General features: G+C 46.4%; 2 protein-coding genes across 10 annotated transcripts in view; one reads left to right on the top strand and one right to left on the bottom strand.

Annotated features, from left to right (window-relative positions):
* LOC143213892 (uncharacterized) overlaps positions 1-17,741 on the top strand; it is a 48,925-nt gene that overhangs the window by 5,976 nt on the left and 25,208 nt on the right. The window contains exon 2 of the mRNA XM_076434206.1: positions 12,831-17,741. This exon is cut by the window's right edge and continues 25,208 nt beyond it. The gene's annotated coding sequence lies outside the window, so the exon portion shown is untranslated. The remainder of the gene's footprint in view (positions 1-12,830) is intronic.
* The window catches only part of LOC143213890 (LIM/homeobox protein Lhx9), a 21,863-nt gene continuing 18,207 nt past the window's right edge, over positions 14,086-17,741 (bottom strand). For all 9 annotated transcript variants that reach the window (XM_076434199.1, XM_076434197.1, XM_076434198.1 and 6 more), the window contains 2 exons: positions 16,876-17,111; positions 14,086-16,475 (listed from right to left, as the gene is read on the bottom strand). In XM_076434199.1, the coding sequence (XP_076290314.1) occupies positions 16,221-16,475; positions 16,876-17,111 (491 nt within the window). In that variant the 3' untranslated portion in view covers positions 14,086-16,220. The remainder of the gene's footprint in view (positions 16,476-16,875; positions 17,112-17,741) is intronic.

Raw genomic sequence — 17,741 nt, 5'->3', positions numbered from 1 at the left:
GAGGTGATAAATCACCGCGCCATAAACAACCAATATTTCTCGTCGAATGTTTACCGAGTACGCTTTAAATGCCTTGTTAAAACAAACCTACGCCCGTGCGAGGTGGACTGCACGCCCTTTTTGCCCTTGTTGGGGCCCCTCCGTGCGGCCAGGCCCCGGACGGCCGACGGGTATATATCACGGACCCGGCGTAAACTCTTTGACCCCGCGCTCAAACTCTCCCGGCGCCGATGGAAAAAGTCGCCGAGCCGAGGCGAACCTCTATGGCGACCCCGTGCACCCCATAACGTGCGCCGGGGTTGCTTCCCACGGGAACCAACCCTCTCCCGCGTTTATCCCCGTTTCTCGGACGTCCCTGCCGCGCAGTCGTCGATTCTTCTAAAAGGCGGAACGAAAATAAAAATTCTCATTCAAAATTTTTATTCAATTCGTTCATTTATAATGTAAATTTGAATAGTGGATTAAGCATCAGCGTTTTTTCGAGTGGATAATTCGGAAGAACAATAAAAATTCCAATTTATTATTTGCGCAAAGTTTTTAGTCAATTCATTTATTTATAATGTAAAGAATAGTGGATTGAGCATCAGCTTTTTCGCGAGCACGAAATGAATGACGATGGACGATCAATCATTAATTCCATCTCGCGTCCTAGGGTTTCGAGTTTCAACTCTAGGACGTTCGTACTTTTTTCTTCTCTATTTTCTAGCGCGCTATAACTCAATCGGCGGATGAGCTACGGGCTACGCCCACGTTTCGAGTCTCTCTTTTCCAACGGCTTTCGGACTTTCCCCGAAGGACGCGGACCCATTAAGCCACGTTCGTTGACCTCCTCCAAACGGCCGTAAATGAGACTGGACAGGGCCCCGACCGTCGATTAACATTCAAATTGCTTGCGCTGGTCGCGGTTTGGAACAAAGTGGCGCGGCCCATCCGCATCCGAAATTTAATCGTCTCCCGGCTCCATTCGACTGCTCGAACGCCCGGTTTCGAGTGTAGAACGATATATTCCGTCGGGAAAAAGTCAATCGAGATAGAAGAATTAATTCTGACCGATTCGATGTTATTTATTGTTCCGGGGATCGTTCCCGCTTGTTAAACGTCCGTTCCATTCAGATTCGAACGGAAACGATCCTCTCGAGATTCCTTCTTCTTCAATTATCGAAAATGCGCTGCTGCAAAAATTATGCAATATCCGATAAGACAATCTGATCGGCATCGGAGTTACTTGGAAGTTGTTTCATCAATTATTTCAGTAGGTCAAAAGTAGTATATCATTTGACAAGGAGATTCTACAAAATTCAAGTAATTTCGTCATTGTCATTGTAATTAATTCCCACCAATTGCAGTAAATGTTACTGGAAAATAAACGACGATAACAGTGCGACCGAAAGTAATGTAAAAAAAAAATACCTAAAATCTGGAACGAACATTGCGTTATCTAGACCGAATTCCAGACTAAACCATAAGCGGAGCGTTATCCGAACTGGGCTGTATAATAATGCATTTACAATTCCATCAGTATGATCGTCTATTTAACTACGATCGGTTTCATTAGCGCTCGTGCATCGGCGGTGCAAGAGGATCCGCAGTTTTCCCGGGGTCCGGTAGCAATGTAAATCGAGCCGGACATCGTTCGAATGATTCTCGTATCGAAACACAAGCCCCGCTACTATGTCCGTTGGGGGTGCGAGGAGGAGAACACATAGAGTCTGGCGTTGGCCATCGAGTTTCACGATCTCCAGTCGCGGAATTCCGCGGATATCTGATTTTCGAGGCGGTTCGGAATATAGCGTCGGCTATATCCGGCGTCATGTAGCGATAGTTTAATGACGGCCCGGTGATTTATTTCGCGTTTCTCGCGGCAATAAACGGCCGATTCAAAAATGACGAGAGATTTATCAAGCCGGGGTGGCGAAGGTGTGGGCAGAGGGAGAGAGGGTGAGAGAAACGTCGCCTAGAGGCACGCTCGTGCGGCTCTCCGGCCAGATATATACACAAGGTTGCTTGAAAAACACACTGTAGACACAGCAGACATGGCCACTGGCCGGGTTATCAACCCGATCAGGAGTAAATCTCTCGGGCACTGTCAGGGAGCGTTCGACAGGCACGATAGTGAATTAACTTCGGGAATAAATGGTGCCTCCTAGGACGAGATTCCATTCACGAAATTTCTCGGCTCTCTCTCTCTCCCCTCCTCCCCTTCTTTCTCTCCCTTCCGTTCTCTTGCCTCCGATAAGAAAAAAATGCACCTACTTCGGGGAAAAATTTCGTACACCTCCTTTTGCGAAACCCGGCTCCGGGTTTAGCTGAAGCTGAAGCTTCGGCTTCGGCTTCGAGGAGCGAGTGAAACAAGCACGCGGGATCAATGATCTTGATAACCGGCCAGCCGAGGCGGGACTTTACTCGCTGACTCTCCCGTTTACTCGCTCCCACCATCGGAAACGCGATGATTAATTTCGTAGGTGTGCGGTTGATGAATGAACGGGATCCCCGGTTGTTTAATAAATGATCCGACCGGATTTTCTAGGCCCCCCTTCTTGCCCGCCTGGAAAAATCCGCGAAGGTCGTCGAGAGTGAGAGTACACTGAAGTTTAGTACCGTTCGAGTGGAGTGGATCGGTTGCTGGGCTCGTTAACACGTTGATTAACACGTTCGCTGCCTGGTTGGTCGCATATGGGTGGCAATAAAGAGGGACACCAGGTCACCGATATATTTCTTATAGTTTAACTATTTTTAATAGAACGAGGATTTGTCGATTGTATTTAATACACGATGCGATTATATTTAAAAAATTGGAATATGAATCAGTAAAAAAGGACTTGATCAGCCTAGAAAGGTAAAGAATCAGAGAATTGACGAGCCCACCTCGCAAGCATCCGAATGTTTAAAAATTGAAATATCAATGATTAGAATGAAAACTTGAAGAATCCAGAAGGGTAAGGAATTGGAGAATGGCCGAGTCTAAACCGCGAGCATCCGAATGTTGAAAAAATTGAAATATGAACGAGTAAAATTGAAGAATCCGACAGGGTAAGGAATTCAAGACTGGCCGAGCCTAAACCGCGAGCATCCGAATGTTTAAAAATTGAAATATCAATGATTAGAATGAAAACTTGAAGAATCCAGAAGGGTAAGGAATTGGAGAATGGCCAAGCCTAAACCGTGAGCATCCGAAACCTCCGCCATGTTCGTGAGGTTCCCCCGGAGCAAAGAGTATCTTGATAAGAGGCAGAGCCTGGGCTGACCAATAATCTAATCTCGCGCGGCAGTGCTGTATCTATTATCCGAGGAAAGTCCGTGGGCACGGTAGCCACGCACGAGAAAAAACGTTCAATTTGCATCGGCCGCCATTCTTCAGCTCCTTTGAATTCCGTCGCTATAGCGACCTTTGTCCGGATCGTGCCACAATGGCCACTATCTTCTCCCTCGGCTCTCCGCTCTTCCTGGAGAAACCGTCGCAAACAAAGAATCCTCCCTGCACCCCCTCGAGAAAAAGGGCAAAACGGCGAAAAAGGTCGATACACGAATAAGCGATGCGCCGGTTGGATAATCCGAGAAAAAAGACCGCGAAACGTGAACTCGCACTGTGCCGCACCAACCAACCTACCCCTTTACCTCTCTTGCTCTCCCTTCCTCTCTCTTTCTCTCTCTCTCTTTCTCCCTGTGTTTGCCATCCTCTTTCTCCTCGACCCTCTTCGACCGACGATGCACCAACCTGTGTGCACAAGGATGGATCGACGTGCAGCACAATTTCGGAAAGTAGAAACCCATTACCGAAGACATCCTGAATTTTAACGGGCTCCACTCTCACCCCTCTCACCTGTCTTATCTGCACCATTGACATGCAAATCGTTAATAATAACTTCGAATATTATACTGTCAAATTCGTAAATAAACATCGGGAAAAGAGATACTTGTTCATTAAGATGAAGAGAAAACTTTAAAGCGCTTTATGATAGTTCCCCAGTTAGAAGAGACGCAAGGTGTCCGACTCACGATTTAAATCTGCTGCGTTTTTATTTATTAAGCCACTCGAGATTTACTGCGCATAATATAGTTAATAACGTTCTGTAAGAGAAAGTTACAAGTGGATTAGCGTCTCCGCGTAAAGAGTCTTCAGCCTCGGGTTAAATATTTCCAGCTTTTTCATGTCTTCCTTCCACATTTTTCGAAAAATTGTTTTATCTTCTTTAAGATATTTAACAAGCATCAGAAATAATTGGTATTGAAATCTTGTAAACTAAAGATCAGCTTGAAATAGTTACGAGACAGCTTCTCTGGGAATTTCATCAAATTGCAGAAAGATGGTGGACATAATTTTAGAGAAAGTTGCAGCGAGTCAACTTCGTGCAATTTATCTGCAAGAATGTTTGAAATTATAAAATAATTACGATTTATATTTGATTTTTACGTGCAAGTTTATCTGAAGAATATCTATCCAATCTCGGAAGCTATTTTAATAGGAACTGTTTGGTCGTAAATTCGGAATCCCGCTAGTAGAACTGCGATTTCTTCCTCGACATCTGCGCCGGCGATCACCGCGACACGCGAAGTACTAGCAAATTCATTTCACAATAATATTAAAGAGCCCCTCCGCCGCGAGAATTATGCACAGGTGTTCCTGCATTAAACTATAACTGCTATTGTGGCCGTTCTCTATGAATATCAAGTATCTAGTCGTGTACGACGCTTATCTGCAGCATCTACAAGCGTACGTTGTCACGTGGACGACAGTATGCAAAACTTGCCACGTTGACATTTTCCACGCAAGCGATTTCATTTGCGGCCGACAATTTTCCTTGTGAAACCACGGCGTCACGTTCATACTTCGTTTCAATCACGGAACATGCTCTTTCAACTTATTTCGTATTTCTGCAGCCGTTGCGTTGAAGTCAGCGTTCACTACTCGAGATGATGATTATCGGGAAAAATGATACTTCGCTGTCGAGTTGGATTTTTACGTAATTTCTTTTCAGACAAACTTTTATCAGAAAAACTTCCCTGTCAAGCCACGGGTGCATAAAAATCATTCAACAATGCAGCCGGGAAAACAATGCGTCCAAATGAATGTCCGGTAAAATTTCCATTGAAATCCGCTTTCTGAAATCAATCGATCAATCTACGTCTACCAACAAAAGCTTTCCGATTCTCCGCCGATAAAAAAAAAAATAAAATTATCAATCACGCTTCCAGCCCGTTCGCATGCACGGAAGGTCCGAGAAAAATCGAGAAGAAAAAAGGAAATAAAGTGGGAGCCCTTCACCGGAAACGTCGAACGTCGAAGAGCGCGTGGGCGGAGAGAGAGAGAGAGAGAGAGTTCGGGTTCGAAAGCTCGAAAGCGCAGCAGCTCGGAAAGACTGCGCTGGTATGAAGAGGGGTTGCAGGGGGTTTCAGTGAAAAGGGGTGAGGGTACCGTGAAGAGAGTGACTCGTTAGGGGTGAGTCCTCCCCCGAGTGCAATCGTCACGGCCACAATTTACCGTGGCCGATAAACCGTTTTCCCCCCGCGGTGTCCACGGCAACTTTCGCGAAATATTCGGCGGTCCGTGTGGAGAGGGTGGTCCCGCGAAGGTGGATGGGAGAGGGGAGGAGAGAGGAGAGAGGAGAGAGAGATCGGAGGAGAGACGACAAAGGGAACAAAGCGAACGGCGTGACTGCGGTGGCCAATGGGAGTCCCGTGCGAGGGGACATCGGGACCGAATCAGTTTATGCGCGACAGGTTCTCGAAAGAGAGAAAAAAGAAGCGGAAAGGAGGAGAGAAGCAAGGAGAGAGAGAGAGAGAGAGAGAGAAAGAGATGAGCAAAAAAAAGAAGAAGACAGAGAGGAAGAGAGCCAGGGGCCAACCAGACCGTATAGTTTGCCAACTCTCCAACCTTCTGGTTCGCCGCCATGGAGAGACATTATTTACAACGGAGCCTTTGGTAGACAATGCTGGGGTACCCGCGGCCATCTTTCCTTCCTTTTTTGTTCTCCATATGCAACAGCATCTGCTCCGGCCATCCCATCGGCTCTCTTCAGCGTCGCCGGTAGAAAAGAGAGCCCGCTCCTGGCTCCCGCAGCAAAGCAGCACTCTCTCATCGGTCTCTCTAGCTTCCTCGATGTGTGTCTCTCCTCTATTTCGCCGGGTCCGCATCAAGGGAATAGCCGAACGAGAGACCTTGTCGAGCGCTATCATTATCATAAACTCGCGGGGCCCGACTGCGGGACCGTAAAATATATCGTAGCGTGTGCCACCGGTGTCAGTTTCCCATAGAACCTGGACAAGCCCCTCTTCGTCTCCGCCCGCTTTGGAACAGAGACCTTATTGTCCCTTTACGTTCCCTATCGAATCCACGGAAACGCGCCCGTCGATCTCTCCCCCTCTTCTCAACCCAGAAGATTTGCAATATCTTCGCTTAACAACCTTCAACCAGCAACCTGTCTACACCAGCTTCTGTACCCTCCTTCCCAGCATTGTTCAGGACTACTGAAATCAATAGATTAGCTCATTCCGATTCAACGAATACGCTATGATTAGCCTGGACGAGGAGCGGACACCAGGATGACGGTCCTCGCGAGCACATTATAGATTTCATCGGATGTCTATCCTGCGGAGAGACGATTGAAACGATACCTGCGGGCAGGTGCACAGACACACATCCCCCCCGGTGCTGCCCCCCGATGTTTTTGCCACCGGTGAAAGCTTGGGCAGACGCGTTTCTCGCAATTTAACGTGCTCACCTGGTGAACGGCGCGTGGTGCATCCCCGGAGCTCTTGCACTGTGGTCCCGAACTACTTAGCTGTTCGTGTAGAATCAATTTTCTGACAGCAATTCATGGTGAATTTATACTGCTTTCTGGAAATGATGAAGTTTTATCTTTAATACTTCTCTGGGTCGCGGAAGATTGGGGTAATTGTGTTCCGGTAGTCGGTCTACTATTATCTAAGTGTACTCCATAACGTGAGGACATAAGGCTACGTATTGAAAACAAGGAATAGTTTGACCATAGTCGAGAGGGTTGAAAGGAAGCAAAGAAGTTGGGGAAACATGATTTCTAGTCGTCGATTCGCCTGGTCTAGGAGATAGTGGCAGCATAAAGTCCTTTTTTCGAGGTGTCCCGATAGAAAAGATAGCTACCGGTAGCAGAGCCCGGTAGGTCCAAAGATCCCCATGCTTCCCGCGAGGGAACCAAGTACATACTGGTTTTCTTGCCGGCGAATGTACACAGGTAACGCGTGCCTCTGTCACCCTGTCGGCAGCCATCTGCTGTGTCCCTCGCAGCTTCCGATGAGGCGAGGCAAGGCGAGGCAAAGGTAAAGGCGAGGCTTTGGCAAAGAGGCGAGTCGCAATCGAATCGGCCGCGCGCTCTGCAGAAGAGAAGCTTATCGCGAGAGAGCTCGGAGAATAGCGGTGGCAAGAACGGGTAGGAAGAAGAAGAAGAAGCGGGTATAACAGAAGACAAGAGGAGACGACGGGTCCCCTCGGCTATCGGCGGAAGCGTACCATCCAATGCAATGGCGGTAGATGCAGCGGTAGCAGCTGGCTCTTTGGCTGCCCTTCTTGCAGTCAGAAAACGAGTCGCGGTCTCCTCTCTTGCGTACACCGTCTCTCTTCTTGTCTGTGTGCGCTGGATACACCTTCGCGACTCTCCAACGGAGACAGTCTGAATATACAGGGTGTCTCGTGGGTGATGTTATGGGGAGGGGGTGGATTCGCGTGAAAACATACGGCGAAGATATGGAATGAAATTGTTTCGTTCGAGGCTTTGATTTTAGAGAAAATCTACGTTGAATGTTCTGGAAAGAACATTTGATAAAACTGATTAGAAGAAGAAAGCAATTTCTACGTGGCTTTTGGTCCTTGTAATCGATACCCCTGTCTCAACTCCTCCATCAGTATATCAACTTAGTGCAAAATCGCAGCACGCAGCAAAAATTTGCAAAATCCAGAACAAGGTACAGCATCGTCAGGAGCCCAAGAAACGGATTCCCGGAACCCCGGTAGTCTTCATAGTAGCAAGAACAGGCCGACAAGATAAGTGCACATTAGTGTCGGAGCCAGCAAAGCGAAGTTAAATACGAAGAGCAAAGAGAACGCAGCGCGAGGCAGGGGTCGCAGGGAAGGGGATGCAGAGCCCTTGCGCCACCGGTTAAGGGACACCCTGTATATATGTCGAGTTGGCAATCGTCTCTTGCCGGACCCTAGCTGTAAGAGCAGCCGCCCCAATAAAAACTCTGCTCCTCGAGGCCCTCTTCGTTGTCTCCTCTTCTCGGCTGGCTTGGTCGTCCTCATGCAAGACCGAAAGAGAACGAAACAGAGAAAGAAAGAGACGGTCACAGGTGAACAGAGAGAGGGGAACGAAAGGCAGAGAAGAGGTCTGCCTACCTTCTCACCCTCCCTGCCCGTTTCTCCCTCCCAGAGGAACCGGGCGCGGTCCACGTTCCGACGTTTGACAGAACAAAAGACTATCGACCGGACCCGGTGGACGCGGTCCAAGGCTTCCTCTTCCCTTGAAAGTAGCCTTCTGCTAGCTACCCTTCGTTCCTCCTCTTCTTCTTGCTGTCTCGCCCTTCCCCTTCTTTCTCCTCATCCTCCTCTTCCAGCTCGTTCGTCGTCTTCTTCTTTTGCTGTACCGGCCCTTCGTTCTGGCACAGCCCTTCAGACCTACACTCTAGGTGGTCGCACACGCACGCATGTGCGCTACCGTCCTTCAGCATGATCGAGGGTAGGGACAGAAAGGGGAATCACCGGGATGCGTGCACATCCGCGGCCCCGGCGCGTACAAATTACTGAAAATTGGTCCACTTTTTAACCGGCCGGCCACTTCGACACCGGATACCAAGCCTGGCTACCGTTCCAGACGACGCTCTCGATCCTCTCCTCTGATCCTCTCTCGCCTCGGACTGACTCTCGTTCAGCTGACAGCCGTTCTTCTTGCCGCGAGACTCGCAGACCTCCTCGGCTTCTAACCCTCTGGTTGAACCGGGAATGTGACGATCAGCCGACCGCCACCGGGACCTTGCTTTTGCTTCCACGGTCTCTCGGTTTTTTTACGTTTTGCGGAATCATTTCGATGATCGCCCCGGCCAATTGAAATGTAGGGACACGGGACCCGCTCTGCAGACTAATTGGCAGCCGGTGTCTCTAGGCCTCGGTAGGCCCAGTTTGCCGGTTCTGAGTACTGTCCGGTGAAGAAACGGGATTCAAGGTTTTTCGAAGGAACGTAAGGATACGTGTTGCGTTTGTTCACTTGGAGGTACGGTGTATGTTGAATTTACTGGTGGTTATAGCTTTCAATGGTTCTTGCAGTGCTTCCAGATGATTCTTCTCGGGACAGGCTGTGAGAGGATTGCGGATTCATTTTTTCAATACTCAATCATTTCTATGACGTTCGATCAGATTCTATTGATGAAAAATCTATGAAAAATGCCTTAGCCGATCTCCTGCAAGCACGAATAAATTTTCAAATGAATCGGAAGAGTCTATCAGATTATTTCCACAATTATCATAGACGGAACAGCATAATTTTCAGTGTTCAAAGCAGACCGAAAATCTTCGTGTCACACACGGCAAGTCCTCCATTACTCGTGACACCCAGACGCGCCCGCGCGCGCGACTTAACGACGCTTAACTAATTAACGTAAAATTCGATCGGTCATGGAACACGGGACTCTCCCCCCCCCCCCCAAGCTCCCTCTCTATCTCTCTCCCACTGTCTGGCTGCCGTGTGCACCGGTGGACACGTACAACCTGTTACTTCGTCCTCCTCTCTAACGGGGAGCCAGATATCACGCCGCTATCTCGGCGAGCGTACCTGGTGTTAAAGGTCGGCCGATTTCCACGGACAAATGAAGTTGGTCGGCCCCGTGTACAACACCTGTAACCGGGTTGTGTAACACCGGTTGCGATCAGGGAACGCGGTTTTCGCGATTTCTCGGCCAACTGTCGCCCGATACAGCTTGCCAGACCGATTACACGCGGAAACATAAATTCCCGCTCATAGAAGCTCGTGCGCCGTCGTCTGGCAGTTGTCCAGACTTCCAAGATCGAGATAACACCTGTGAAATGGCTACTTGGCCGATTACGTCCCGGGGAAAATGGCCGGTCTCGTTCCTTCAGACGCCACTTTGTGCTGTAACCCTTCACGAAACGATAGTCTACACGAGAGGCTCGGAAGTCCGGATAAAAATTAATAATTGCCACTTCTTTGAAGCTTCCAGTCTTCTAATGCAAATATTAACATTTCTCCCGACCTAGAATAATTTATTACATAATGTAAACAATATTGTGAATAATGGTGCAAATTCTTTTTCTCGAAATACATGGTGGTCAAAAGTCGACTACTTCCCTTTCAAAATGCAATGATTCAATTCAATTCAATTTAATATTCGTCTTCATCGGAACGGCAAATAGCAACGTAGTAAGATAAATAGTTACGTTCTTAATAGTTACAGATTCGTTAATTTATTAGTATAAACTTTTGAGTGGAGTCGCAGTTACTTCAACTACGTCGAAGAATCCCTCGCATCAAGCCCAGCTTAATTTGATTAAAGCTTAAATTGCCATTCACCGAAACCGTTTACACAGAAGTGAAACAATTTCAGAAATAAAAACACGTCGAATTGCTTGAAGTTTATGCTTTTCTGCGTACCGCGTCGAACCAGTGTTCGCAAAAACCGCTGCTACTTGAAAATACGCGTCTCCCTCCGCGTCCCGAATAGGAATAGCTGGTTAAAAAGTGACGTTAGCATAATTCGAGCCTTAAAGGGTTAATCGTCGGATCGAGGAGCTGGTTCGAAGCTCGTAATTCTGCGGGGAAACACTTTGTTGCGTTTTGCTGCCGGTCGGGAATCGGGTTAATCGTCGTCGTCCGTGGTGAAAAAGAGGGGCGGTCGCAAGGGATTGGTCGAAAACGAATTTATGGTTTCTTCGGCGAGATAAAGCGCGCGCGAATCGATATCCGCGATCGACGAATGAGAAAGGGAGGACCAGATTCTGGCAGGCGGGAGCAGCTGTCCGTTTGTCTGTAAAAGGCAACCGACGACCGCTTTTCGGGATATGCGGAATAGCACGGATGCACGCGCGTTGTATCCCCTCGTTAGGTTGTGTTTACACATATGCCGGTCCGGTAAGGCGAAGCAACTCGCAAATTAGTTGTAAATAGGTCTGGCCGACAAAAGAGGCGTAAATTGGCACCTTTCGAGGGTGACGGTTCTGTGTCTGCTACATGCTGCTCTACGGTGTTTGTATCAATGGCCCCGGGACTCTCGCGTTCGTCAGCAGCTGGCCGAGGATCGTCGCTGATACTCATACTTTGTCCTTATCGCGGACGAAATTGAGAAATGGCAGTCAGGCCCGGGTTAATTCGTCGTGACGTAATTACCAGTTTGCTCGGCGCCGATCGATGCAAATTTCGGCGAGACAGCGTTTCTTTCACGGAAGCGCGTTTGGTCACGTGTCATTTGTACGCCGGAATGCATTGTGCGAATGACGCAAATTGAGCTGCGTAAATACGCTCGGTATTATGAAAAGTGAGAGACATGTGACGCGTAATAAATTGGTTGAAGGGTGTGTTAAAGAAATCAAGTAAAACTAAAACGCAATGATCCACATGTTACCATTAAACCGAAAGCTCATTGGTTTAGAATAAAATTATAATAATATTCGAACATCCTCCCCCATCTTTGGCTTGGAACGACCATCCGAAAAACATGTTCAAATCCATTCTAGGACCATCTCTCTTGCTCTGTGCCTCGAATCGTGGATAAGAAGTCATCAACGGCTTCGATGATCCTCGAATCCGCCCCCGCTGTTGAATCTGTGGTTGGTAACACACCTGTAAATCCGATCCGCAGTTCGCGGTGCTGGTTCAGGTGATACACCGGCGAGTCGTCGGGATACGGGTCTCTCTCTCTTGGGCCATTGTATCTCCCCGCGCTCATTAAATATTAACGAGAGTCTCAATTTCTTCATTTCGTTGATGAGTCGCCGCGCGCCATCCGAGAACCCGCATATAGATTGAAAATTAACTTATATGAGCGCCGACAAAATATATACGGCGCACGGCCGTGCAGCGAGCTGCACTTATACGACTGCAGGGCCTACAATTTACACGAGGCGATCCCTCTGTTGGTATAACCCCTAAGTAGGAGACCTTCTTGTTCGTTTTCATCCGCCTCTCGACCTTCCCTTTCTTCTTCTTCTTCTGCTCCATCGTCCTCTTCTTCCTCTTCTTCTTCTTCTGCAACATCGTCTTCTCCTCTGTCTCTTCTGCTTCTTCTTCTTCTTCCTCGAATCTCTCCAGACACCCACCCTCCTCTTTCCAAAGTGACCAACCCCGTCGCAGCTCACGCACAAACGCGAAATCCTTAAATACCTAATTTGATGCTAATTAGAACTCGCACTTGCTCCGAGGGCAGGATCTCGCCGGCGCTCTCGCGTGCGCCGGAAACGATGGGAATGAGGCTCGTAACGTGGTTATTGATGCTGCCAGGGAACAGAGCTGTCAGAGCACAGTCACAACTCCGCTTGAGCTCTGATCAGGCTCAATTTAACCCAAGCACTACGCCGAGCGCGAATAAAATTCATGTTTCATAGTCACCGCCGCCCTTGTCCCGATCTCACCACTTCATCTGCTGTTTCTCTCTCTATGCATGTTTGTCTACCTTCTTGGATCGTATTCTCTGGAGATTAAAATTCAATAAAAAATAGTTCAACTTCAGAAATTTATTTCATAGAAAGTAGATCAGGTGGAGGGAAAAAACTTTTTGCAATATGTGCAGACATGATTCGAGATTGTGTAGGAATTTTTATTGCAACGAGCCCTGTTAAAAAATTGACGTAATTCCAGGCAATCTGGCGACTGGAGGAATGAAGCGGGATGGGTGGCGATAAACGAAGAGTGCCGTTTCGAAAAGTCCAGATGTACGTAACTATTTATTATACGATAATTAGTCGCACTCGAATGCAGCACATTAATTCATCTATACAGTTTTACATAATTGGTTCACGCACTTGTGAGACGCCGACGTGTACATGAAATCATCGCTATGCTACACATGCCTAACATGCGACTGCCGCTGCCATTTTTCTCCGACTATGCAATCTATGCTCCGACCCTCCGGTTCTGTGTCGCAAAATGTGGAAAATCAGCTTACATAAAAATAGAGAGTTGAGAAAGAGGGACGTTACTAGATGCGACACGTTTTAATTGACGAGATCCTGTTTCACGTGGAATAATTGCACGTTTAATTATACGATTTGGAATTCGCCGAGCGGCAGCCATCTTGCTCTGCGATCAACAAGTGCAATGTCTCGCGCCATCATACACACAAACCAATTAATAGTCATCTGGTTCGTTTTTTTTCTCATTTGCTATAATTAGGAATTCTCGTTTCTACATACTTGTTGCGTTCGCGGGGAATTTAAATTAGTTCCTTAATTAGAAACAAAAAAAAATGGCATTTCGGTGTCCAACACTTTGCCACACGTCGATCCTTCATTGAAAAACATAGTGTCCCGAAGCCGTATTCGCAATTATACCTTACGTGTCGCTTGGATCAGCTAAAAATGCTGCGAGTTCGTGTTCTCCGCTAATTTTCGTTCTCACTAATGTACATACCGTGTCGTCAGTGGTCGAATGAGTGTGTTTCGTGCCGATCGAATCCAAAGATCGTGGAACCTACTCGATGAACCAGCAATTTATCATCTCGTAACAACAAGAACAACAGAAAAAGATTAATTTACAATACTAATAATGGCTTCAGACATTTTTGTCCTTTTGTGAAATTTGATTTTTAAGTTTTCGAATGTTTATGGTTGCGTGTGATGGATGATCGAACAGCATGGAATTTGTTAATCCGTGATCACTTTGGATTCGCACAGCACCGTAGAAAAAACTCATATCTTAGCTACGTTTTGGCACGAGGAGAGGAACGCCGTTTTAAGACACGTCACCTGTTCATTCGCGATTCTAGCCGTGAATGATCGTTCTCGATATCAAAAAGTCTCTATTACATCGGTTCGGCTAAAAAGTATGAGAAGCAGCTCGCGAAATCCAGGGTCGAGTTGCGCGAAACTAAAATATAATTAGAAGACTTGAAATATTATCTTTTGTCTCTGATTTATTTACACGTTCAAGTAAACAAACGAAACATCGTCATATATTCAGACACTGTTTAATTCTAACCAAAGAATTAACATCAACGTCCATGAAATTGTACATTTAATGTACCATTCCTCTTCTTTCAATTTTCGGATATTCTAGTATTACCATTCTGTATGTCCACAGTCACTAGAACCTCTAAATCAATGTTATAAACATCGTCAAAAATGGCACACTCGCGTAAAACGGCCCTGTAAATCGCGCGCCGAGGAACACTGCGCGTTTTTATAATTAGACTGCGGATTTTATGCACTTATAACAAAAATGAATAGTTGAAATACTACCCAGTAAAAAGACTAAAAAATGAAAGAATATCGATCTACCAACCAGAGCTGTGCTAATTCAATTACATTGTAATTCAATTACACAATTGAATTACATTGTATTTCAATTATATAGTAATTCAACTACGTCGTAACTGAATTACATAATTCAAACCTTTCAATTAATTCAATTACTAATTGTAAGTATTTTACTCAGATGTGTAATTGAAATACAATATAATTCAAATACAGCTCTCGAAATTATAGCCCAGAACTTTGAAGAAGTGCGATATATTTTTCTTTTTTTCTTTCATATACTTGTTTGCTGTCTGTGCGGCGTACTTTCTATTCCTTGTCCTCCTTCGTAATACGTAACGCTATTTTATAATTGTACTCCAATTGCAATTACGGATTACATTGTAATTGAATTATAAAGTATTTTATAATTGTACTCCAATTGCAATGACGAATTACATTGTAATTTAATTGAATGACGATCTGAATTATAAATTACAATATGACTGAATTACAATGTAATTCAATTACTTTGTAATTATAATTCCTGGAGTAATTCAATTGTAATTCTGCACAACTCTGCTACCAACTGATCCACCTAAACCATCCCCTACAATCATTTTATTAAAATTGTAAAATGAGGAACACACAACCACTACGGAACATTTCAATTTCGCACAAACATCCGCAGTTAATTAAGAACTAATCGCAGCCCGCCCCCTCTCCGAGGAGTCCCTAATGGTGGCTCGTTCTCCGCACAAATACCCAGCTCGCGCTAGCGAGATAAACTATCGCCTAGTACCTTTGGTAATTCGGATGTGCATGGAACTATGATTATTATCACTGATTACTTAAACATAATCCATCGTTCTCGTCTCCGACGGTCGCCAAGCCCTCGAATCTAACCCGGTGAGCGTCCTTTAAACGCGAGGATCGGAAGGATCAGCCGTTCGCCTCTCCGCTCGCTCCTATCGACTGATTGAGCAGCCTGTTGCCACGGGGCTGTTTGCTATTCGAAATGATTCCCGTGATTGATGAATAGTCATTTGTTCCTGTTACAAGTGATTGACGTCCGGCACCGGGAAATCTGTAGTTGAAACGTATCCATCGAGCACGATCGCCGTCCGAGCGAGCGGAGTCTCGCGACTTCGTAGAAATGTCATCGATCAGAACGATTCCGATGACTTGTCGTCGCTTTCAACCCTCGTGCACTCCTCGGGGTGTGAACTTCACCACTTCGTGTTTTTACTCGGCGCGAAATGAGTCTTTTTGAATGTGTGGCTTGGTTTATAAAAGTGAGATTGTCTTATAACATTTGAAATGAAAAATCTGAGACCTGTGATTTAGTGGTAGGTTCAGAATTTAACCCCGAAGCAAAAATGAACGAATCCTAGGATCTTCTGTGATCTCTCACAGAGATTTATTCGAGGGTTAAAATGAACGATGGTCCTTCCAACCGGCGCGTTTCACAAAAATTCGATCTACTCACCAGGAATCGCACTTGTCCTGTAATTCACCTGTTCGCGAGGGAATCCCCGTGAAAATCGAAGGAACACTGTGCGTCGTCCTCTCCGAAGCATCATCGAGATCAGAGTCCAGTTCTCCGTGAACCTCCGGAGCGTTATAAAATCGAAGGAGAAGCAAGAGTAGGTCGCGTAGAATAGCGTCTCTGTTCCCCCCTTGTTCGAAAGACGGTCGAAAGTCGACCCCGAAGAAGAAGGAACGCTCCCGGTGCGATCCTTCATCCAAGATGGCTGGAAAGGCTGCTGTAGCTGTCTTCCTCCATCTCAAGCCGTCGTCAGTAAAGATCGGAGAACGAGACCTGGGAGGAAACGCCGGAATGTAGGTGATGAAGAGCGTGCAGCTCCTCCATCGAGGTCGACGGCATGCTGTTGCTGTCCCCGAGGATGCTCGCTGCCGGTCCCACGTTAGGCGAACCGCCTGTGTTCGATGGCACAGGGGTCCCAGGACACCCCACGTTGCTCGCGGACGTGTTGCCCTCCTGCCTCATCATGTTCCGTCGCCATTTCGCGCGGGCGTTTTGGAACCAGACCTGGATAAACCAGAACTCGACCGGTCACCAGAAATTTCCACACACAATTCCCAATTTTTCGACTATCTTAAAAACAGGATCTGAGATCCTCCAGACTAAGAATTTTGACACCAATCTTAATATCTACAGGAGCGTATTTAAGTTTAGATGGGAGCGAAATTATTTATTGTTTTATCAATTAAACTGTGCCTCAGGGTGTAATTAAAGTCTTAGGGAGTTTAGACTATTTGAGTAGCAATTTTAATTGAATTGCTACTTGATAATGAAGCTCTCACCGTATAATCTAGTTAATTTCAGCATTAACAAATTGATACTTAGTGTAATAATCAATTTTTGGGACAACCTGATATTTATGAACTGCGAAACGAAAGGAGAATCGAAAATAAAATCGATGCCCTACCTGAAGCACCCTCTTCGAAAGCCCGGTCTTTTGCGCCAGTTGCTTGAGGTCCTTCGCGTCGGGGTTCTGATTTATAGCAAAATAATTCTTCATCGTTCGCAACTGATGATGCTTGAAGCTCGTTCGCATCCGCTTCGTTCGTTGGCTCTGGTGCACGGGGCCAGGTGACCCAACAGACGCGTCGTACGCAGCCAGGGATTCCATGGACGAAGACAGTTCGGTGGGATGGAGAAGCTCTACAACAAAATGTCCTCCATTATTCAATACCCTCGTCCCCCTTCGCGTTTCAAACATATTTGTTGCGAAAATTCGCTTCTTGTTTGCTCAACCGGGCCCCCTTCAACCTCCGCACTCTCTAAAAAAGGAAGTCACTACCTCGGGGCAGCCTAACGTTGCCATTTTATCCATTCCGCCGATGTCCGACGGTTTTATAAACCGCAAACGTTCGAATTTTATCCTTTAATTTGACAATATGGCACGGACAATTTAATTCGACCAGAAATGAATGTCCGATAATTTTAGAAACCACAAACGTTCGAGTTTCATCCTTTAATTTGACAATGTGGTACAATTTAATTTTAAATGAAATAAATTGTTCTTTGGCGAAAGATGAATTAATATATTCAATACAGTTCGAAGTTTGTTTGACGCACGGATTGCAACTTGTCTGACCAGTCTGTCTGTTGCACACCATTTCTACTTACGAAGCAGATAAATTGTCCGACGACATGGCGACAGAGTTTCCGCCGAATTTTTGCGTCGCAGAGGAACAAATCGTTCAATGCGACTAGATAGCCGGTCCCAGTATCGATTGATGGATCACAAGCATTCAGAAACGATCGTCGGGAGGAATCCTCTCATTTACG

Source organism: Lasioglossum baleicum, chromosome 12 (assembly GCF_051020765.1).
Source record: "Lasioglossum baleicum chromosome 12, iyLasBale1, whole genome shotgun sequence".
Taxonomy (NCBI): domain Eukaryota; kingdom Metazoa; phylum Arthropoda; class Insecta; order Hymenoptera; family Halictidae; genus Lasioglossum; species Lasioglossum baleicum.
The sequence above is the reverse complement of the archived record's forward strand: the minus strand, read 5'-3'. Positions and strand labels throughout refer to the sequence as shown.